Here is a 24708-nt window from a genome sequence, read left to right on the forward strand (position 1 = left end):
GTCTGTGACCAGCCCCAGAGTTGTGTAGGGCACACATTCTCTCAAAGCCTTTATCAGGTTCCAAGTCCTGAGTCTTCATCATATTCCAAGTCTAGAGCCTAAGTCTTTTTCCAAGTCCTGAGCCTTCGTCCTGCTCTTCCTTAGTCTGTCCTCATGCACAAGCCACTTCACCAGCATTTCGTTGCTAGATCTCAGTTCTTGGTGCATGTTGGATGTTCGAGCATTCCTGTTCCAAGTCAAAAGTGTTCCTATGCCAAGCCAAACATGTTCCAGTTTCCAAGCCAAGAGTATTTTTGTTTCAGCCAGCCCATGCCTGGATGTGTTTGCCCACCAGCGGCATAGACCACAGCCAGCCCCGGGTTGCGCAGGTCGTGTCATGCCACAGGGGCTCGTGCTCTCAAGCGCCCATCCATGCTCACAACAGATTGCAAAGGCCCAGGACTTGGAACATGACAAAGGCTCTAAGAGAGTCTGGTGCCATTGTGTGCCCTACAGAACCCTGTGGATGGTCACAGACCACACCAATAGTGGCGCAGGTACTGGACTCAAAGACTTGGAACAAGACAGAAGCTGGAATAAGACCAGCGACAGGACTCAGGAACTAGGAAGAACTTGTGAAGACTTGAACCAGCAATGAAGACTCTATAGACTTCTGTTTCCAAATGTGTGGATTTTTACTTGGATAGGGCTTTAGGTCTACAGTATGGTGGTGGTATACCTGTTCTCCACAGCCAGAAGGCAGCAGTTCAAATCATCTAGATCCTCTTTGGTGAAACTGTTTGTCAATGAGAAGACAAGGAAAAAGTCAGTACTGTTTAGCTTTTTGGAAGTATAAGTGAAAGTGTCAGGGGCACAGTGGTGTTCTCATCTGTCCTTCCAATCAATGGACGGACTCATCCTGGAGACAAACATATGGATGCATGAATGGTGTTAACGACAAGGCTTTGGATATGTGGATCATGATGTGATATTCACAGAAAATTTTCTGTGTATAAATAGGATATATGCAAGAAATAGTAAGATTATTTTTATTCATAGACCCACCAAAGTAGTGAAGAGCAGGCCTAGATTTGTCAATAGGCACATTAGGCCTGTGCCTAGGGCAGCAGAAATCTGAGGGGACAGCAGGCTGGCTGAAGATTACTGCCTTTCAGTTGCGCTGATTCTCACTCAGCAGAGAACAGCCCTCTGCTTCCTGATCCAGCCCCTCCCCTCCAGGCAGCATGCAGGGAACAGGAGAGACTGCAACAATGGGGGACCATTTGGGGGAGATTAGGTAAGGCTAAGTAGACATCATTGAAGGGTGGGATAAGAGGCTGGGGATGAGAGGGGGATTGGCTAGGAGAAATATGTATATGTCTATGCATGACAGAGAAGGGATTGTGTGTGTGTGTGTGTGTGTGTGTGTGTGTGTGTGTGGATTCTAGGACTAGGGGGCATTCCATGAAGTTAGCAAGTATCACATTTAAAGCTAATCGGAGAAAATTATTTTTCACTCAACGCACAATAAAGCTCTGGAATTTGTTGCCAGAGGATGTGGTTAGTGCAGTTAGTGTAGCTGGGTTCAAAAAAGGTTTGGATAAGTTCTTGGAGGAGAAGTCCATTAACGGCTATTAATCAAGTTTACTTAGGGAATAGCCACTGCTATGAATTGCATCAGTAGCATGGGATCTTCTTAGTGTTTGGATACTTGCCCGGTTCTTGTGGCCTGGTTTGGCCTCTGTTGGAAACAGGATGCTGGGCTGGATGGACCCTTGGTCTGAACCAGTATGGCAATTTCTTATGTTCTTATCCCCCAAATCCTAGAACCTCCTTTCCTTCATTCCTCCCTCTCCTTTTTCCCCAGATCCTAGAACCCAATCCCAACCCTTATATTCCCCCACTTCCTCAATCCAAGATCCTTCCTGTCTCTCTCTCTTACCCATCCCAGATTCCAAATCTTCCCCATCTCCCATCTTCCCCATCCCTAGTCCTCTTTCCTTCTCACACTCCTTCCCATTTCTCCTCACCCCATTCCTGATCCTCTTCTCTTCCCACCCAGAGGTCTCCTCCCTGTACTGAAACTTGAGATCACTTTTCTTCACCCAATAAAGATAAAATAAATTATACTAATTATAGTGTAAAACAACTTTATTTTTATAATATAATATAAAAGCTGGAAATGTTTGCCAGTTTGCTTCTTAATTTTTAAATTTTTGCCACAGGATCTACCCCTGAGCTGCCACAGGAAACTCTTAGACTTTAGACCTTCTGCTCCCTGTTGTCATATCTTGGAGGGGAGGGGAGGGGAGGGTGACAGCACCAACAGTGCCTAGGGGTGCCAAAATCCAAAATCCGTCCCTGGCAGATATGACAAAAACCCACAAGTAAGGCAGGATATGGTGGTAGTGATTTTCAGTTCCTCTGAGAAGGTTGCAGACCCTCGGGTATGTTGTACCCGCATGCCTAAAAGCTCATTGTCAAAGGCAAACTCCCTGAAAATTTTGAAAATGTGACCGGCAAGGTCCGCAGCTACAAGAGTGGGCATGACTTCAGGTCTGTGTCAGGTCCGTGAGGAAAATAAAGTGTAGAGATCTGAAAATCAAATCTCAGTCCCCACCCCCACAACATCATTTTTCCCTGCAAATAAAAGTATACGTATAAAATGCTTTGAAAATGACCCTCCTCAGTTCTACATCTTGTGATCTCATACCAGTATCCTGCATTTCTCTGCTAACAGTGAGCATGATATAATAAAAGTAACCATAATAATATTTTACCATTCATCTCTACAATTAACTCTTGGTTATGATGTTATCTAGGAACAAAGTTCCTGAGCAGAGGCAGTGTTAGCTTTATTTACTGTGGGTTTCTAGCTACTAATTAGTCATAAACATGAAGAATATGTTTGCTTAGTTGTGTGTGGCATCCTGGAGCTGTGCCTCAGAGGCTTTCAACTCTAAGGTTCTCAAATTCTCCAAGGATCAAAGCCAAACATTACTCAATGGCAGCTTTCTGACAGGATAGAGGCCCCAGGATAAAATTAGACCCAATTTCATTGCCAGCACCTTTTAATAATCACAGCGCTATGAAACTGGATCACTGAGAATTCCTAAATTGGAACCCCCCAGCTCTCTTCTGGTACAAATAGTACAAATTCAAAATTAAGTTGAAGAAGAGGAAACAGGCTGAAAATTACAGGAAGGGGTTCCTCAGCGTGTGTCAACTCCTTTCTCCTTCTCGGCCCCAGGGAGGAGTTCACCAGGCCACACTGATTTCCTATCCTCAGGCCTACATTGATTCCTATCTGTCCAAATTTCCAGACCCCAGGGAAGGAATCCTGGGGCCTGCGCCTCACTCAGAACAATAGCAACATCACAGGCAGGCAGCACTGACTAACATTGACTGTGTTGGCTGTTTACACAACAGCCAATCTAACAATCTCAGCACATCCAGTTATTTTTTAGAGCATGTATAACAATTACTGGAAAAAACAGTTTTCAGCAAAACTGTGTGTTCTGCAATTTTAAGAGGCACCTCAATATTAAGCAAAGGTTAAAAGGAAGTGCCCTAAGCAACCACACAAATCCATATTTTGCTATTAGTATATATGTGACAGGACCACCAGATTGGCCATGTGTCATTCTGATGCAAATTTTGGGAAGGAGGTGAGTGGTTATAAAAAAAAAATAAAAATAGGAGAACAGAAGCTGTCAGTTACTGCTCAGTGAACAGGATGGGAAATATGTGCTTTGAATAGCCACTGGATGGCATCCTTTCTGGTAAAATTGCACTGCTTTGCATTGTGTAAAAGTGGGAAGAGTGGCTCATGGATTTTTTATGAGACAATTCTCCTTTAAGAAGTATTTAGGGGAGAAATCCTGTAGTGGGAATGTTTCCACCAGTACAAAGTGCTGGGTTTAGTATTTGGTGAGAGAACCCATCCAATGAGTGGGTTCAGCCAAGGTGGCCTCTTTTCTGAGGGGACCCTCAAGGGGAAAGGCCAGAGGGAGAGAAGTGATTCTCCTCAAGGAGAAATAACCAGGGGAACCCGACCTGAATCCCGAAGGTGGAGGATTGTCTGGAAATCCCACAGTCGGTGGGGAGAATGTGGAATGAGGAAGCCACAGAAGGGCGAGAACCGGAGACACTGGAAAAGGCAATTTCTATTGTTTGAATGGGTGTCAGAAGAAACCTCTGAAGCATTACAGGGTTTTTACTGAGAAAAGAAAAAATAATTGTGTGTCCACTCCAGTGAGTAGTGAAGCATTTAATGTGGTATATTTTATGCTGTCTGTGAGTAAAGAGAGAAGCAGGGTGTGGTTAATAGTGAATATTATGATTTATTGAGGGTCCAGATGCTGATGTAGATATTTTTGCGGGGGGTGGGGAAGCTTTTCTTCTTAACTCTTAGGAATAGGATTAAGAGTCACCCCAAACAAGCACTCTTCACACTGCAGGTGGAGTTCCAACAACATATGTGCTACTTAATATTCAGCTGCTTTAAGTGAGCATTTCTTGGGTAATGAATCCATATCTTCACAGATCTACTTCCAAAGAACACTCTGACTCTCAAGATCCCCTCTCAGTCTATCAGCCTCAGGTTCTTCTCTAGTGAAAGGCTGTAAAGATTCCTGAACTCTGAGAAACCCCTTGTACCCAATGTCCAGTGCTCTATTCTGCATATACTATTCCTTACTCTATCTTGGATCTCATTCTCTCCTCTTGTGCTGCAGCTGCAGCACATGGGCACACTCTCCTTTCTCCCTCTGGAATAATGCCTGCATGGCACTTTGTCACTCTGATTGAAGGAATCAGGGTGAAGATTCCTTTGCTTCCATGCTATCAGTGTGCTGCTGACTCATTTCCAGTGGACTACTGGCAAACCACAAAAACTCTCTTGAGCAGTGTAACAGGCCTCTAGTCTAACAGGAAGAGAAATCCTAGCGGTAAGAGCTGTCATCCACACGAGGGAAACTCTTACACACTACCTAGAGTCCTAGATCTAAGGACATAGACTGAGAAACCGGGATAAACAGTTACAAGAATGTCTTCCCTTCAGCCATTGTCTCAAAAAAAAAAAAGGAGAGACAGCTCACAACCCCCTTCCACTGGGCAATTGGCTACTCATCACACTGATCACATTCGGCAAGTGGCTACTCATCAAATAGATCCAATACTGTCTGTGTCCCTCTTGGAGATCACTCAGAGGAGAGAGAACAAATGCTCCTGCTTCTTATGACGAAACACACCAGCTCCTTACAACCACCTTTCTCCTCCCAGAACACTAGGGGTCTGTATGCTCAGTGCAGGAATGATGCACCATGGCAACCTTCATGGGGATGCTTTAGCAAATGGGTCATACCAGCTTCCTGCACGACACAAACCTGTCCTCTGTAAGAGATACAACAGGTCCTTGCACAGGGATTGACTAAGATATTCTTTTTGCTGATTCTGAGGAACATAACTAGCTGGTGTTTCATGGGAGGTGGGGGGGGGGGGGGGGTGCCCACTGATAAATGATAAACAGGAGTGTTTTTCTGAGTATCTTTTCAGTGCGGGAACTGAATTCTGTATATTAAAAACAAGCGTTTCAGGGTGGAACTGACAATATTTCTCCCGAGTTGTTCTTTGTAATTTGAAGTTATTGATAATGTACACTTTACGGCTTCTAACCTATACTGCCCTTAAAACAACAAAAATAATAATAAATAAAGATGAACAAACTAAACTGAAGGCACCATCTATGGCAACGGGAAAAGTTCTCAGGGCAGCGGCCATTGCCGGTCATGGCTCTACTGCATCTGTTTCTGGCCTCCTCTGGCAAGGAGGCAGAGCCTGGCAGAAGCCAGATGCGTACATGGACCACAATGTTGGCTGATAGGAGCTTGACCACAGTTGTCACAGGTCACCTCTGTAAAACTCTTTTGTCCAAGGTTTGAAATTTATTGAAGGGGTAGCGATCCTGGAAAGAACAGTTTTCAAATGGATAAAGTTGCACTAAAATGAATCCACATGGCAATATGGGGCCATTTGAAAATGGCTCCCGCCCATGCAAGTAAAAGTGCCGGTACTGTTTAACAGCTCCTATACTTCTGCCTCCACTGTTACAGCAAGAATAGGAAAGTATGCTCCTAATTCAGAGGCAAACCTTGCTGGTATGAAGGTTCCTGCCTGCCCTGAATTTTCAAATTGTAATCTGTCTGCAGGGAATGAGAATTGCCCCTGAAATGTAGAGATTATCAGTAAACTGCATTTTTAAAAGAGATTTCAACTTGATATTCCTCATTCGTAGATTTCTGTTAAAATCACATCATTACCAGGGCAGCCTTTGATCTGAGACCCTCAAAATAAAGGTTAGTCTCCTGACATCGAAAGACTTAGGAGAACTACAAAATCAAGGAATATGTTATTACGGAGACAGAAAGACTACAAATGGTCAAAATCTATAACTGGCATAAGCATCTCAGCACCATTAAAACATGAATTATACAGATATGCAAGTAACTGATTTGCTGCACCTTCAGTGCATGCTAGACAGTAACACTCATGGCAAGGTAGAAATCCACTCCTCATGCCCAGAAGCACTCCCTTTTCTTTTAATGGCAATCTCCTTTCAACCAAATCCAAAGCTAAATGAGAAAGGCACAGGAAAAAAAAAAAAAAAAAAGCAGAGCATGGGAGAGACTGAGGTAAAAGGAAAGACCCAAGAATGAAGGATGGAAAAGAAAGGCAGAAGAGGGAAAATAAGACAAGAGAAGAGGAGGAGGAAGGAGAGGAGAAAATAGTACAAATAGGGTTGCCACCTGGCTCCAGGTTTTCAGAACAGGCTGATCCGGTCTTGGTTTTATCCCACGGCATGCAGGGACTTGTATTAAAACTTAGAGCAAGACTACAAATCCCTGCATGCAATGGGATAAAACCAGGACTGGATCAACCTGTCCTGAAAATCTGGAGCCATTTGGCAACCCTAAATACAAAGTCTGAAAGAGGCAAATTGATTAAGAAAGAGAGAAACAGCAAGGGAAAAGAGAGGGAGTGAGAAAAATGTATAAAAAACGAATGGGAGAGGGAAAAGGAAATGATCGCTATGGGTGACAGGGAGAGACCTGAACAGGGGAGGGAAAGGGAATGTGGAACTGGAGAGCCTGAATTTGCATCTGTCCTTAGGCCTCTGTTAACGGGGCTCTCAGTTTGCCTGGCAGGCTCTGGTGGGTAACAGGTGGGCAGCGTGGGCCAGCCTGTAAAAGGCTGTTGAAAAGGTCTTTCTGGCACGGACAGGAAATCTCCCCAGGAGGTTCAATTATCACAGTAACCTGCAACCTAGTCAGGGGCCTTTTCTCTAAGGCGCAAATGGATAGCCGAGCAGGTTCAGCCAAAAGTTGTTTATTTAGGACGGGTGAGATGGAGGTGGGGGGTAGCCGAGGCGAGCACCGAGCTCCCAGCCTGCAGGCAGCAGCCCCTCCAGTCTGTGCAGGAGCAGCTCTGCTGTGTACAGTAAGGACAGACAGGGGCACCGGCAATGTACCAGATCTCTAGCCGAGAGCAAGCCAGCTTGGAGGTGAGAGAGGAGGGGAGGGCAGTAGCCATAGATATGCTTCTTATCGTGCACGAGGAAACGAGGAAGTCATTCACTACCAAGAAGAGCAGGACTGACCTTTCATATCAAGCCCCAGGTAAGGCGCCGGGGCCATTGTGGGGAAAATAAGCAGTCCCGTCCCCCCCATGTCCAGAATGCATGTGTTGGAAAGAAAGTCTCATCAGTGCATCCGAGTGTTGTTAATGTGCACATAGTTACATACTGTAGGTTACAAGAAAACCAGAGCTCCATCAATTGCAATTTCCTTCTCGTTTCCTAGCAGTGCTCCTAGCTTGTTCCTACTGCTATTACTTAACATTTCTATAGTGCTATTAGCATATGCACCATTATTCAGATGTGTAAGATAGAGACAATACTGGCTTCAGGGAGCTTACAGTCTAGTTGAGACACACGGGCAAGTCAAATAATTTCTAGTGATCAGGTAAGTCTTACAGTAAATCATGTTTAACATGAGAAGTAACTTGAGGGAAGGTGAAAAAAAACCCCCCAGTGTTCAGCTATTGCCAGTTTTGCAGCACAGTAAATAATAATGCCATCCCTTCCATATATATTTTGATCAGCTTAAGTCCCTGGAATAAATAATAAATTACTTTGGGAATTCTGTATAAGAAAAATGACACAAACTAATTTTGAGATTTAAGAGAAGCCTATAAAAAAAGAACAGACCACTTTTTACCATAGTTTAGTTACCTAAACATATTATCCCATTAAATTACTTAATGTCACAAAAAATACACACTTCAAACAAGTAGTAATTTATGGGTCAATGTATGAAGCGTCATTGAGCTTAACATACACATTTAATACATATTGATAAGGGCACACCCAGGTTGAATGTGTGTTCTTGTTAGTGCATGCAAATGAGCCAACTAGCAACATTTTCTGAAAATAATCTCCTAATTACAGCTGGATATTACATCCAGTTTTAATATTTAAGAGCTCATTTTTCAAAGGGTTTTTAGGTGGCTAACTTGACAGTTAGGGCCCTAAATTAGCCCTTTTTGAAAATTTAGTAGGGCTTACTTCCTAAAGTTAGAATCCAAGTTCCACTAGGCACTTAAATTTAGGATCCTAAAAAATGAGTGGCTATGGGGGTGAAGGGAGAGCAAGGGGGAAAGGTAGGTGCTTAGCACTAATTTTCAGTATACACTAAATCAAATTAGACCCAGAGTAGTATGAAACTCATCAAACGTCAATATTAATTATATTTTACTACCAATAATGTAGAGCATGTACCTTGTGAAATAGAGTGACTATCATATAGCGCAACAGGCTTCAGGCTATATTTATGAACACTCTGTATAAGCACTAGGGCTTTATAATCATCAGTCACTCTATGGGTTCTTTTTTTTTAGATGCTTTAATAGCAAGCTATCTCGCTTATCTTCTCACTTATCTGCTTTAAGTCCACTTGTGCTATAGAGCCTTATGCTGTCCAACACTGCAATGTTTCGGAGAGTGCGCTCCTTCTTCAGGGAAACTGCTTGCTCGAAATCCTTTGTCTTGATATGTGGACACTCGTCTGTAATACATAAAGCTAATTTGAAAATGCCCTTGAAATATTTCACTTTTTAAAAGTCTTTCAATGGTAGCGGAGAGAGGGACGTTATTTACGCGGTCAGTATGTTGCTGAATACTAGCAACTGGAACAAAACTTCTTCTATGCTGCGAAGCACAAATAGGTTTTAAAGTCTGACTATAATACTGTCTCCAGATGAACAACATTGAATTGTATATCTATTGGAAATTGTGACATCTACTTACTTTTCTTTGAACGCGGTGCTGCGGACTACCTGCTGCTATGAGACGTTCTGATCGTACCTGACAGAGAACGCGTTGTACAGACGCCATCTTTAAAGGGAATTCCCCCACCAAAAATTGAACATCTGGAAATGACGAACTTGTGAATGTTAGATGAGAGTATACCATTCGATCTTTTCATTTAAACCCTTAGGTTCAATGGACTGTAAACAAAAAATCCATTGGTTTTCTTTGAAATTAAGTATGCATGCTCTGTCTCCTCCCCACCACGATGGGGGAATATGTTCCAAGATGATTCATATGAAGTCCTCAAACCAATAGCCTGCTTCAATGCAATATTGTACAGTAGGCACTTTTAAATCTTTATTATTAATGCAGCTTCTGTGTTCTGTGAGGCAGGTACAGATTTTCCGTCTCATGCACCCGACATATGTTTTGGGGCATGGGCATTGAAGTGTATATATGATGTGATCTGTGTCTCAATGTATTTTAAATCTGCTACATGGATCTTGCCATTCTGTGCCAAGGTGTGCCTGTGCACAGGAGGAACACTTGCCACACTGGGTTTGTCCTTCTACACTGATGGAGCTTTTTTCCGGGAGTGGGAACCTAGACCCAGAGAACATTCAAAACTATAGACCCATATCAAACTTACCCTTCATAGCAAAGATCATTGAAAAAATTGTACATTCCCAACTATCTGACCACATTGAAATGAATAACATATTTCACCCCTCGCAATTTGGATTCAGAAAAAAATGTAAGCACCGAATCATTACTATTGTCTCTAAACGACATAGTACTTCGAGGATTTGATAAAGGAAAAAGTTACATATTAATCCTTTTGGATTTATCAGCCGCATTTGACACAGTCAACCATGCTATCTTATTTGACAGACTATCTGAAATTGGAGCTATGGGAACCACACTAAAATGGTTCACCTCCTACTTGTATAACAGAAGCTTCCAAGTATTATACAACAACAACCTATCAAACAAGATAAATCTAAACAGAGGAGTCCCACAAAAATCTGCCCTGTCAGCAACACTTTTCAACATATATCTCCTACCGATCTGTCACACACTGGATCGCCTAGGCCTGACCCACTTCCTATATGCTGATGATATCCAAATCCTAGTCCCAATACAGAATACAATGGAAGAAACTTACAAGAGTATTACCAGCTGTCTCGCAGAAATCAAACAATGCCTTGACACCATAAAACTCATAATAAACATAGAGAAAACGGAACTAATCATCCTGGACAAAAAAGTCTCCGAATCTCCCATGCAACCACTCAAAACGGAAGACCCTAAAACACTCATCTCTCCAGTCAGCCACGCTCGAAACCTATTAATAACCATAGACAAAGAACTATCATACAAAACCCACATAACAAACAAAATCAAAGAAGGATACTACAAACTACTCACACTCAGACGGCTCAAACCTTTCCTTACAAAAGAGGATTTCAGAACAGTCCTACAACTACTCATTTTTTCCAACCTAGACTACTGCAATGCCTTACTCCTTGGCCTACCTATTTCTACCATCTGACCACTACAAATACTACAGAATACAGCCGCAAGAATCCTCACAGGAACAAAGAAACATGAGCATATCACACCAACCCTCATCTCCCTACACTGGCTCCCAATAAAATACAGAATAGAATATAAAGTCCTAACAATCCTCTACAAAATAATCACAGGACAGCAAAACTACTGGTTGAGCAAATACATCGAACCCCATGCTCCAAAAATGAACCTACGATCAACAAACAAAGGCCTCCTCAAAATCCCTCAAGTAAGATCCACTCATCTGAACACAACTCGTGAAAGAGCTATATCCATCGCCAGCCCCGCCCTATGGAACTCATTACCAATCAAAATAAGAACGCAACCTAACATCAGAATCTTTAAAAAAGATTTGAAAACCTGGCTTTTCACCAAAGCATATGCAAATGACATCATCCATCAACATAACCAGACTCCCACACAACCAACCTCCATGAAAATCCGCAACCTCAATGCAACACAATAACATCGATGACAACACTAGAACACATATGACTACGTTCAACGCCTAAGACCACGTTCAACATTAGAACACCTAAGACTACATTCATAGCCACATATAAGGATAGACACAAATTTTCTTAAAATATGATACAAACTATAGACGCCTTGAAGTAATCTCTGTTCAACTATTATGACGTAAAGATGTTTAGCTAATATGATTCATTCATTGTTTAACTAATATGATGTAAACCGTTCTGATGGCAAAACCAAAGGACGGTATACAAAACATGTTAAATAAATAAATAAACTACGTGCTGTTTGATATTAATGCCTCTCAAATATGCAAACATTGGGGGGTCTTTAAAGATGGTGTGCGGACTCAGCACAGCCAATTTTTAAGAATGATTTTGCGGATCTGTTGTGTCAACTCAGTATATTGTAATACACAAATTAGATTTTGGCTCTGTAATGTAATAGCTCTTGTCGGTCTGAGTAAATGGCTCTTTTGAATGCAGAATTACATAGGGTTATATTGATTGTGATGAGTTGAGCCAGAGCGGAGTCTCTGTGCTGTAAAACTTTGAGGTGTTTTCCTCAATGGCATGGTTACTTTGCAGGAAGGAAACTACATTTCCCAGATGCCCTGGTAGTCAGCCTCAGGAAGGGTTGGGGGCAGGGAAACACAAGGGCGGTTCCTTCCTAGGGAGGGACACTCTATCTGACATAAAGAGAATAGCCCTCCAAAGAGAAAGAGAGAGGAGAGCTGGAGGGAAGGCAAGTAAGATCCAAAGCCTGAGGCTGGGAGATGGTGTCCAGGTAGACCTTTTCCACTAAAAGCTAAGTCAGCTGTAACAGATGGTTTTTAGAACTGCACAGCAAGGGGAGCTTGTGGCAGCGAAAAGAGTTGTTTTACTTAATTAAGGCAGCTGGAGGAAAAGAGGTAATTAGGACCTGGCAGCCGGCCTAAGGAGACGTTCCTGCAGTGGGGGAGGTTTCAGTACTATGTTAGACTTGGGGGAAGTAGAATGTACTGGGAGAAAAACCTACTTTGCCCACATGTTGTGCAGGGGAAAGTACGCTAGAAACTCAGAGTGAGAAGCTTGGTTGGTAATGCTTGTTAAGTTGAGTGTTTTGCCTTTCTGTGGAGTTTGGTTTAATAAACTTCAATACATAAGAAGCTTCTGCCTGGATGTAATATGTTGTTTTAAAGGGCTGCCAGGGAGGTGACCCTTACTCTAGTGGAGAATGAGGGAAGTTTGGTCTCACGGGCCTAGTTGTAAGAGGGCCTTCCCTTACAAGTGGTGCTGACCCATAGCCTCCTTGCCTTATGGTTATCCTCTACTCCTGTCTCGCGGGAGAAACTTCAGGAAGGGATCTGCTATAAAGGACTTTGTGGAAGCAGTCCTTGATAATTAGCGCTGAGCCCGAAGTCACCGCTGAGGACCTGCCACCAGGGGCACCATCGTCGCCACATGATTATGTCAAACAATAAATCATATCCAGGGGTCTACGCATCAACAAAGAATCTTTTATGTTTACTGATAAGATTAGATTTTTTATCTAAATGGGCAGCTATTTTAAACAAGTGTTCATTAGACTTAATGCTCCTCATATAGAATATACAAAAACCATCATGGAGGAAATTAAGGCAGAGATTGTTGTCATAGAAGATGAATACAAACAAAACACACCGAGCCCGGCAGGGGTCCTGAGCTTGGACACTACAGTTTCTGGCCCTCAACTGTTGCTGCCATTCTCCCTTCTTAGGGAGTCACATTCTTTCGCCACCACTGCCTTCGTGGACACTGGAGCGAGTGGAAATTTCATTATGGAAGAAATCGTCAAGCTCCTGCAGATACCAGTCCAACCACTGGAAGTACCACTATGTATCACCTCAATTCAAGGAAAACCGCTACCTGATCGGATAACTCACCGTACCGTACCGTGGCCATTCGCCTCACAGTTGGGACCCTCTATGATGAGGAGATCTCTCTCCTGATCTTGAAATGATCAACACACCCTGTAGTCCTTGGACTTCCTTGGCTTCAATTACACGAACCCCACTTCAACTGGCAATCCCTGCAATTCACTCAGTGGGGCTCTCAATGTCAAATTCACTGTTTACGGCAAGTGTCTCCATCTGTGACAGTTTTAAGCTTTACAACCCTTCCTGGGGCACCTGCTCCATACTCAGAATTTAAAGATGTGTTCTCCAAACAAAACACCGATATTCTGCCTCCACTCTGGAAGTTTAACTGCCCCATAGAACTCCTACCTGGAATCATGCCTCCCAAGGGCAGAACCTATCCTCTTTCACTCCCAGAAACCCAAGCAATGTCAACATACATCAAAGAAAATTTGGCAAAAGGGTTCATAAGACCCTCTACTTCCCCGGCAGGTGCCAAGTTCTTCTTTGTAAAGAAGAAGGATGGCAGTCTAAGACCATGCATAGACTACAGAGGTTTGAACGCAGTAACCCATAAGGACTGGTACCCACTGCCACTGATCAGTGAACTGTTCGACTGCCTACAGGGCACACAAATCTTTACTAAACTAGATCTACGGGGGGGGGGGGGGGGGGGGGGTGCGGCATATAACCTAGTACCGATTCAACCAGAAGACATCTGGAAAACCGCCTTCAACACAAGAGATGGTCACTACGAGTACGTAGTAATGCCTTTTGGGCTTTGCAGTGCCCCTGCAGTCTTCCAGCGGCTAATGAACGAGATTTTCCGGGACCTTTTGTACTCATTCATCATAGTGTATCTGGATGATATATTAATCTTCTCGAGACCTGAAATCTCATTGTTCCTACGTTCAAACAGTCCTCCAATGCCTTAGAGACCATCATCTCTATGCTAAATTAGAGAAGTGCTTTTTTTTAGCAATCCAGTCTCCCATTCCTAGGTTACATCATCTCCAGCCATGGGTTCACCACGGATCCTGACAAACTCCAGGGTATTCGAGATTGGCTTCAACCAGTGAGTCTCCGAGCCCTACAAAGATTCCTTGGATTCATAAATTTCTATCGAAACTTCATCGCCAATTACTCCACATTGGCTGCTCCACTCACCGCTATGACAAGGAAGGGATGTGATCTTCGAGTCTGGAACCCCAAGGCTCAATCAGCCTTCCACGCCTTGAAAGAGGCCATCTATACTGGCCCGTGTCTATGTCAACTGGATCCTAACTGCCCCTTCATAGTCGAAGTCGACGCATCCGCCATTGGAGCAGGAGCAGTATTAAGTCAATACTCCACCAAGGGAACCCTAGTTCCATGTTCTTTCTATTCACATAGATTCTCTTCCTCAGAACAGAATTATACCATAGGGGACCGCAAATTCCTAGCAGTGAAACTTGCCCTCCAGGAATGGCATCCCTGGCTTGAAGGGGCACAGCCCAAATTCACAATAGTCACTGACTATTTAAATCTGGAAAAGAGGCCCAATTTCTTAACCCAAGACAAGCCCGCTGGGCCCTGTTCTTTGAGCACTTCAACTTCGAGCTCTGCTATCACCCAACAGCGAAAAACCTCCATGCAGATGCACTCTCTTGCTCCGTCAAGCCAGAGGACACATCCGAGATTCCCAAACACATCATTGATCCAGCTTGCATATCAATAGCAGTCACCACCACGGTACCAGCCGGGAAGACGGTGGTTCCCCGTCGTCTTCGTGAATACGTGCTCCGTTAGGCTCATGATTCCAAGCTGGCCGGTCACCCCAGCTGAGCCCGTACTCTCGAAATGCTCCAAAGGCACTATTGGTGGCCTGGCATGACCAAAAACTCCCGAGAATACATGGACTCCTGTCTGGTTTTGCACAGCAAAAACCCCCGACTAGCTGCCCATGGGGGCTTCTTCAACCACTTCCTGCACCCACTGAACCCTGGTCAAGTCTCTCCACAGATTTAATTGTGGATCTGCTTCCTTCAAAAGTAATCTGGGTCATCACTGACTGCTTCTCAAAAATGGCCCACTTCGTCTCCTTACCTGGATTCCCATCAGCTCCAGAGCTAGCTCGACTCTTCTTAACCTACATATTTCGTTTACATGGTCTACCACAAGAAATAGTCTCCGATCGTGGCCCTCAATTTGCCACTAAATATTGGAGATCTCTCTGTAAAAAGTTCAATATTACTTTAAACTTAATATCAGCCTATCATCCACAAGCCAATGGCCAGGCCGAGAGGACTAATCGCTCGTTGAAAATCTTCCTGCGATCCTATATCAACGACCAGCAATATGACTGGGCTGACTTCCTGCCATGGGCGGAACTATCCCATAACACCGATATTGCCTCTGCCACGGAATTTTCACCCTTTGCTGTAGTCTTTGGCCATCAACCATGCATACCCCTGCCAGTTCCACTCCTGCCAGTTCCCTCACCTGCAGCCCAATCTACAGCACAAACCATACGCCGGCTCTGGAACCAGGTAAAGGACCGGCTCTGCCAAGCAGCTGACCAGGCCAAGTGGATCACAAATGTCCATCGTCGGACCGCACCTCAGTTCCTGCCTGGGCAAAAGGGCTGGTTGAGTACCAAACACATCCAACTACGGTTGCCTTCCCAACGGCTAGCCCCTAAGTTCATCGGCCCATTCCCCATCCTTCGACGCATAGGGGCAGTCACCTACCAACTGCAACTTCCTCCAAGCTTGGGAATCCATAACATGTTTCACGTGTCACTCCTTAAGCGCCTCGTGCTGCCTGACCATTCTCTTCGTCTGCTGCCTGGAACTGACCCTCGCTTGCCTTGACTACGCTTGGACTGACTTTGGTATTTGATTCCTACTTTGGTTGACCACTTCTGGACTGATACTCTGGTTCTGACCCTTGCGCTTCACTCGGACACTCTCTTCTGGCCTACTGTGGCTACCAGACCAACCTGCTTGGAATCCACCCGCGGCCTTCACCTGACTAGACCCGCAGGCGTTGCCTGCCTTTCCCGGAGAACCTTCCTCAACTGTTACCTCCCTGAGGTCTCCGGAGCTTCCAGTTCGGGTCTGGTCCATTCTGTCTGCATCAGCCACGTACCCTTGCTTGTGGTGGGCACACCCCTCCGCTATCTCTCTGGGAAACCATCTGAGGCCCATCTAAGTCGAGGCCCAACCTGTGGAAACCCCGGATTGTTATTGGCGAAGCTCCAGCTAGCCTCTGTCTCCTCATGTGCTCCACCTCCTGGTGGCAGGCGCTCTCTGGGTCTGACTAGAGGGTCGTACCAATCCTGCACCAGGCCAAGGGTCCACCTCCAGCGCAACACCTATAATCTTAATTGGCTAGAGTAAGTAGATTTTTTAGAAATATATTGTCAGAATTGTATAGCAACAATTCAAGTAAGAGCACTCATAATTCACTTTAAATATGGATGGGTGAACCTGTTCAGATTAGATTTGGATAGAGTGAGAGAGAGGAACTCACAGAGGAAAACAATTCTTCGGATTCTGGTTTAGATCTAATATACTCCCTTCTGACATTTTCAAATTGAATACTTTTTTAGTAACTTTTTTCATGTTTCTTGGATACAAAATAACTTATTTTCCACAAAAGGAAATGTAAAAAAAATAAATGGTCCAAATTTGGTTCAGTTTCATGGAGATTCATACTTTAAGAACAACTCTGATTTGGATCATCAAAATGGATCACATATGAAGCTATTAAACCAGGCATTCAGTCAAACTACAGGGTGGCCCATAGAAAAGTAGCCTGCCTGAATGGCACTGGTATTGGAGGTGGGCTACTTTTCCATGGGCCAACCTGTAGTACTGCACATAAATATTACTATCTGTAACAAACATTTTCTTTATATCTGTACAGGGAAGTCACCTCTGAAGTTGCCTTCCACAGAAGCACCAGTGATCACCAACTTCAGCAACCAAGGTACATGCCAGGCCATTCAGCCATGCTTTGCTGGAGCATTAAGTTTTTGCCATACAGGGAAACAATGAATACAAGAACTTTGAAAGTGTAAAAACAACTAACCTTGTATTTGTGAATCTTGTAGTTAGAGTAAAAGCCTTCTTTTGAGTACCATTACTTCAAGCTGACATGATATAGTGTGTATTGAACCAAGAGAGAAGGTCTAATTTATTTATTTATTCTCATAGCAGTAAGCGAGGAAGCACATTGGACATCTCGCTTTCTGTACTGTACCATAAGGAAGTCATCTAACCTTCTTTTTATCCTGTATTATTTATTACATTTTTATACTAGCCATTCAAAACAGACTGTGTAGAGAACAAATTAAAAACAATAAACATAATACATAAATATTAATAAAATAATAAGATAAAACAAAGTTCCTACAGTAAACAAGCAAATCAAAACTGATAACAAATCAAACTATACTTACATAATCCTCCAATAACATAAAATACAAATTAAAACTTTTAAAAAATGAATCAGAATTAATGTTTCTCTGTCTTAAGTTTACCCCAGAACAATGAAATAATCAAGCTTTACATTGTTTAATAAATGTTAAATAGCTTGTAGTATCTCTAATATATTTTGACAATGATTTACAAAGAGTAGAGCTGATGAAAAAGAATGGAAAGAATAAATTATTATATGAGATAATCCCGGGTCTTTTCCATCTTGTTAAACCATGAGAAAGATCACCCTAGGCCAGGAGTGGTCAACCTTTCAAACATCAAGAGCCACAAAATCAGAATTCACAGAGGCAGAGAACCACCATTCATTTCACAAGTCTTGGGAGGGGGTGATGAGGGAAGATGCCCACTGCCTGAAAGAAAACGTCAACTCTTTTTCTCTGTCTCTTGGACACAAAGACAAACACACACACATACACAAAACAGCTTAGCGCAAGAAACACTAGCAAGAGGGCAGCAATCACTGTGGTAACACTGGGTTTGTAGGAAGCTCATATCTGACAGATGAAGCGACATCCCACCCCTCCCCTCTTATGTGCATAGACAGAGCTCTGGAAAGATTCTAATATATGCACCAACTTCAGTATAAAAGCACCACTGATGTCTCGCCAGCTGCACACGAGTGTTTCTCTTTTGCAGCTGCACCAGTTACATTTCCCGGGTCTGCTTTTATTCTCTCTTTCTCCATACCACAATTGGGGGTCCCCGTTGAGGTTTGGGTTTTGCCAGCAGCTGATTTACCTTTCCTACCACCCCCCTGCACCTTCCATCTTACCTGGACAAACACAAGGATGGCTCTCCGCTTGTGAAACATCTGGCTCAGGCAAACTTGGGGCCCAGCCCAGCATGGGTACTAAGAGAACTTAGAGAAGTCCTGGCAGCTTCACCGGCTGACCTTTTCAAAGCTTCTTTAGAATTGGGAATAGTTCTGGAGGACTGGAGATTGGTGGATGTAATTCCTATTCATAGAATTGGAAGAAAGGAGGAGACTGGGATCTACAGACCGGTTAATCTGACCTGTGTGGTGAGCAAACTAATGGAATTGCTGCTAATACAGATGATAGTGCAATTTCTAGAATCCAATGAATTGCAAGATCTGAGGCAGCATGGTTTTACTACAGGTAGATCTTGTCAGACTGATTGGGTGTCCAGAGAGTTGGATCAAGGGAGAGCACTAAGCGAAGTGCACTTGGATTTCAGTGAGGCCTCTGACACAGCTCCACATAGGCAAGTTATAAATAAATTGAGTGCCCTTGGTATGGGACCTAGAGTTACTGAATGAGTTAGAAATTGGGTGAGTGGGAAGCAACAAAGGGTAGTGGTAAATGGAGTTTACTCAGAGGAGTGGGTCATTAATAGCAGTATCCCTCAGGAATAGGTCCTTGGATCGGTTCTTTTCAACATTTTCTTGTGCAACAGAGCAGAAATATTGTTGGGAAAAGTTTTTCTTTTTGCCAATGGTAAGAAAATCTGCAACAGTGTAGACAGCCATGAAGGCATGGAAAACATAAGTTGGAATCTAGCAAAGCTTGAGGAATGGTCTAGGATCTGGCAGCTAAGATTTAATGCTAAAAAATGCAGCGTAATGCATCTAGGATTCAAAAACCCAAGGGAAAGGTACAGTATTGGAGGTGAAATTCTTCTTAGCAGGAAAGAAGAGCAGGATCTGGGGGTGATTGTATCTGATAATTTTAAGGTCCTTTTTCAGTTGCTGTATGGCTCAGCTAGTTAAGTTTATCCAGCTAACTTTAAGATAGGTCATCGGCACGACCCGAGCTAGCCTGATAGTTATCTGACTAACCCTGAATATTGGAATTAGCTGATAACTTATCTGGCTGATACCACTCCTCCCTAGAATGCCTCCCACTTGCTCTGTCATTCTTATGGTGTTTCAGCTTGATTCATGAGTGTATCACTCATCATCGATGGCTCTATTGGTTCTGTTGATCCATAGGTAGATTGTTGGTTGCCACTGTCCTGGGGATGCTAGACTAGAAGGTACAAAGGGATGAGAAAGAGGAGGCAGTTTAGGGGCAGTGGTGGCAAATTTATGCAAATGAGGGAAAGGCCAGGTACATACACTCACCCATCCTCAGTGCTCAAGTGTCCAGTCTGTGGAAAAGTTGGCATCCCTCAAGGTGGGGAAGAAGGGACCTATGGGCCCGTGACCTGGATCTTGGAAGTGCCTACCAATGCCCCTGGATGTAGCCTTTGGAAACTAATCAGTACTACAGGAATCATTTCACATCAAAAAACGTTTCCTATAGTTTTCAGTTATCTTGCTATAACATCTAGGTTAATATCTTTTGTAGGATATTAATTGTTAATGCTTTTACATAATGCTGTTGATTTTTCAAAAATAATGTATACCTGTTTAATTATTTTATTTTTTATGTTTCATTATTTGTAACCACGTTTAGCACAATATAGCTAATAGCCACTTTGCCAAAAATCCTCAAACTACTATTGGATCAGTTTTTATAAACTTGCTCAGTAGGTAAGGTAGTCAGGAGCTCCACTCACTAACACTCGGTGTTTGAATTTTATATGGAGGTGTAAACGAGTGAGGGTCAGCTATGACAGATTGCTGAAAAGTAAAGAACTGCGGGGGAGGGGGGGAATGAGGCTGGATTTTCCAATTCTTACAGTCTACAATGCAGCTCGTCATCTTTGTTTTATTTGGGTTCTTGGATGAGTACTCCTATTGCACCGGAGGGTTTTTGACAGAATTAACATGACCATGGTCACCACTGTATCTTATGCATTTGAATACTACCAACATATTCACAAATAGAAAAAGAGAATGTTTTGTTCAGAACTGCCCTGTTGGCATGAGATGGTTCAGAAACTGGTGGGGCTTGCATGACAAGTCTTCCTAACGGGCAATCAAGATTCTTTGCCAGGCTTGTCTGTGGGGCAAAAAAGGCTAAAATGTATAGTGCAGTTATTTAACTCAGAGAATGGCTGTATGGAAGCTTTTTCACAGGCTTATGATTTTCCATATTCTCAGTTGTATCCCTACTTGCAGATAAGACATTACTGGTAATTGTTGCAATGGTCACCAGATATTATCAATAGAGAACAGAAGTTGTGAGAGACTGGGGTAGATTTTAAAAAGGTGTTACATATTTGATTTTGATAAGTCTGATCAAGCTTCTAAATGTTTTTCTTTCTATTGAAACTCCTGACTATACAAGATATGATTCTGTTCTTTTGCAGGAAGTCATTTAACTGTTGAGATTCATTCAAAGAATACAACACCACAGCTGTTAAATAAATTATTTTCCAGTAAAGGTAAGAAAAATAAACTGCACCTGCTTTTCTGGTCTCCTTCCAGTGGAGTCTCATATAATATGACAGCACAGAAGGCATTCCCCACTCTGAAAAGAGGGAAGATATACCACAGGCCTGCACTGTAAGCAGGGACCTTTGTTTTCATTTTTTATTTGATATGTCCTGGGAATTTATCAGTGTTTATTACAATAAAAACAAAAAATGGGTGAAATCAGTGGAAAAAAGACTCATTTTTCCAGATAAATATATTTTATGTTCTTGTAATAAACATTGATAACTACCCAGGACAAATAAAATAAAAACTGAAAACAACGGTCCCTAATTATAGCGATGTGCATTCGTTAGATTCATATTAAGATTTTACTGTTCACTAAAAAATGTGGGCCTGATTAAAATAGTGCACACCAAACCAAAATAGTGCATGCTAAATGGATTTAGTGCACACTAAAAGGAAACAAAAATGTTATGAATAATAACAAAAATGTAAAACCCTACATGAAAATTAAAAAAAAAAACCAAACCCTGTTCTCTTCTCTCTTATAAAAAATGTTAATACTAGAAAACTATTAAAGTGGTCTTTTTTCCTTAAACAATCTTCATCTTAAAATTCAGTTCTTGAAATCCCTGGTTGGAAAACTGTAACTGTAATAGTACTTAATTTTGTGGTACTAGGTATGAGACCATCACTTTTTCTGTAATTGCAATATAGAGATCCTGCACCTGAAACTGGACATATCATCAATATGTATGAGAGAGATGTTTCTGTTGGGAACAGAAGAATGTGATGTGAGGTATAATAATAGGGGAAAAGAGCATTTCACTGGTCACTGGGTTTCATTGAAAATGGTTGAGCAGATGGTGTAATGGACCAGGCAGACTTCTCTATGGATGAACAGATTTTCCGCAAAGTGAATTGTGTCCTCATACCAAGTCCTATAGGCACTTCCACCTTAGACAAAGCCATATTTGCCATTATTGGTGGTTCAGATGTCAGATTTATTTGTAAACAAAAATGGGTTGTCTTCAATGTGTTCAACTTTCCACAGGCTTCTGCAGTAAAAATACCTACAGGTAGACAGTAGCAAAAATAAGTTTTAGCAACATAATAAATTATTTATCACAAAATGTATTGCTGGCAAAATCTAATATAGTTCATCAATAGCAGAGGCTGAGATAAATGGTGAGATTTTAATACGTAGGCTGTTCTCTCTGGTGGTATCCCCATGATTCCTCCCTGTAGCTCTTCCAAAAAGAAGCTAGAGCTCAAACCTAGGATAGAATTTTTTTACTCTGTCATGGCCAAAAGTGCTCTGGCAAGCCTCAAACCAGGGTCTACCTGGGCAGAGGGTGATGCCTTGCATATGAAGTCACAGAAGTCAATAGAGATGTGAATCGTGTGCCCGATCATTTTAACGATCAGGTTCGGATGGTGGGAGAAAAAAATCGGATCATTAGAGATGTGAATTGGAATCGGTTCCGATTCCAATTCACATTGTTAATTTTTTAGTGAGGCCTGAGCAGATTAAAAAAACCCCATCCCGACCCTTTACAAATGACCCCTTTGCTCTCTCACCCTCCCGAACCCCCCCCCCCCAAATGTTAAATTACCTAGTGGTCCAGTGTGGGGGGGGTCCCGGCGCGATCTCCCGCTCTCGGGCCATCGGCGCCATTTTGGCTACCACTGATAAAAATGGCGCCGATGGCCCGATAAAAAAAAAAACCCACCCCGACCCTTTACAAATTACCCCTTTGCTTCTCCCACCCTCCCGACCCCCCCAAAAACCTTTTACATGTACCTGGTGGTCTAGCGGTGCCGGTGCTGGAGGTTTCAAAATGGCGCCGATCGCCTTTGCCCTCACTATGTCACAGGGAGCGACCGTCGCTCCCTGTGACATAGTGAGGGCAAAGGCGATCGGCGCCATACTGGCAGTCGAAAGTCAAAAGGGAAACTTTGATATAATGAGAAAAATAGAAAAAAAAACTGAAAGGTACAGAGAAGGGCAACCAAAATGATAAAGGGGATGGAACAGCTCCCCTATGAGGAAAGACTGAAGAGGTTAGGGCTGTTCAGCTTGGAGAAGAGATGGCTGAGGGGGGATATGATAGAGGTCTTTAAGATCATTTATTTATTTATTTATTTAGCATTTTTATATACCGACGTTCTCGATACAAATATCAAATCAGGTCGGTTTACATAAAACAAAACAATCGCGGTGAGGCGTTACAATAAACGGAGTTTCAGAACATGAGAATAAATATTAGATCATGAGAGGTCTTGAACGAGTAGATGTGACTCGGTTATTTACACTTTCGAATAATAGAAGGACTAGGGGGCATTCCATGAAGTTAGCAAGTAGCACATTTAAGACTAATTGAAGAAAATTCTTTTTCACTCAACGCACAATAAAGCTCTGGAATTTGTTGCCAGGGGATGTGGTTAGTGCAGTTAGTGTAGCTGGGTTCAAAAAAGGTTTGGATATGGAGGAGAAGTCCATTAATGGCTATTAATCAAGTTTACTTAGGGAATAGCCACTGCTATTAATTGCATCAGTAACGTGGGATCTTCATAGTGTTTGGGTAATTGTCAGGTTCTTGTGGCCTGGTTTGGCCTCTGTTGGAAACAGGATGCTGGGCTTGATGGACCCTTGGTCTGACCCAGCATGGCAATTTCTTATGTTCTTATGAAAGGAGCAGCTACAAAGGTAAAAAGTGTGCAAGAGGCGTGGTCATTGTTAAAAAATACCATCCTAGAAGCACAGTCCAGATTAAGAAAGGTGGAAAGAAGGCAAAAAGATTACCTGCATGGTTAAAAGGGGAGGTGAAAGAAGCTATTTTAGCCAAAAGATCTTGATTCAAAAATTGGAAGAAGGAACCAACAGATCCGGAGGCCTTTGACCCGCTGGGGTCGAAGGCCTCCGGATCCCTGCGCACGTGGGGGCTCACCTGAACTCGCCCCTCCGACCCCGAACGGGCTTAATGCAACAGCCTGAGCCAGCTGCTAAGCCCGTCCACTGCCTGCCGACATCAGCCAAGACCCGGATCGAGCCTTTAAAAGGCTCTACAGCAGGCGCCGCGCACCTAAGGAGCGCGACAAAGGGGCCTGCCCCTTTTTGCGCCCCTTATTGCTGGCCCCTTATGAGTGGCACTTATTAAAGTAAATTATACCATCACAGCCCCTCCTGGTCTCCTGCTTGCTCCCCCTCACCCATATAGTTACCCTCCTTCCCCTCTCAGTGCCTCTTTACCAGTATTTCTCCCGTAACACTGACCGGCACTAAGACTCCCCTCCCCTCCCCTTATTACACCCTCCTCTTCCACCACTTAAACCCTCTCACAAGCCACACCATGGCACTATAACCCACCATCCTCTGTGACAAGCACCCCTTTGCATTCCTTCCCTTGAAACCCACCCGGTCCACATCCTCTTACCAGATTTACCTAAAGCTTCACCTCCTGATAAACGCCCTTCACTGTTACACCCCTTTACCACCATCATGCTGAACCATAAGATACAAACACTCAAATACCACAATCACAAACCCCTCCTCCCTCACCCCCCCAGATACAGATCCTACCTTAAAACACTCCTCCCCTCTACGATCATCCCTCCTTTGTCCCAAATCTTAGGATTGACCACCCTTTCCCTCATACTGCTCAATGCGCAA

At 43.2% G+C, this 24708-nt stretch overlaps 1 protein-coding gene across 2 annotated transcripts in view; it reads left to right on the forward strand.

Annotated features, from left to right (window-relative positions):
- Positions 1 to 7384: 7384 nt before the first annotated feature.
- LOC115099385 (kyphoscoliosis peptidase-like) overlaps positions 7385 to 24708 on the forward strand; it is a 121011-nt gene continuing 103687 nt past the window's right edge. The window contains exons 1-3 of one of the 2 annotated variants that reach the window (XM_029616992.1): positions 7385 to 7655; positions 17178 to 17240; positions 20969 to 21043. In XM_029616992.1, the coding sequence (XP_029472852.1) occupies positions 7502 to 7655; positions 17178 to 17240; positions 20969 to 21043 (292 nt within the window). In that variant the 5' untranslated portion in view covers positions 7385 to 7501. The remainder of the gene's footprint in view (positions 7656 to 17177; positions 17241 to 20968; positions 21044 to 24708) is intronic. The other variant, XM_029616993.1, reaches the window with a different exon arrangement.

This window comes from Rhinatrema bivittatum, chromosome 9, assembly GCF_901001135.1.
Source record: "Rhinatrema bivittatum chromosome 9, aRhiBiv1.1, whole genome shotgun sequence".
Classification (NCBI taxonomy): domain Eukaryota; kingdom Metazoa; phylum Chordata; class Amphibia; order Gymnophiona; family Rhinatrematidae; genus Rhinatrema; species Rhinatrema bivittatum.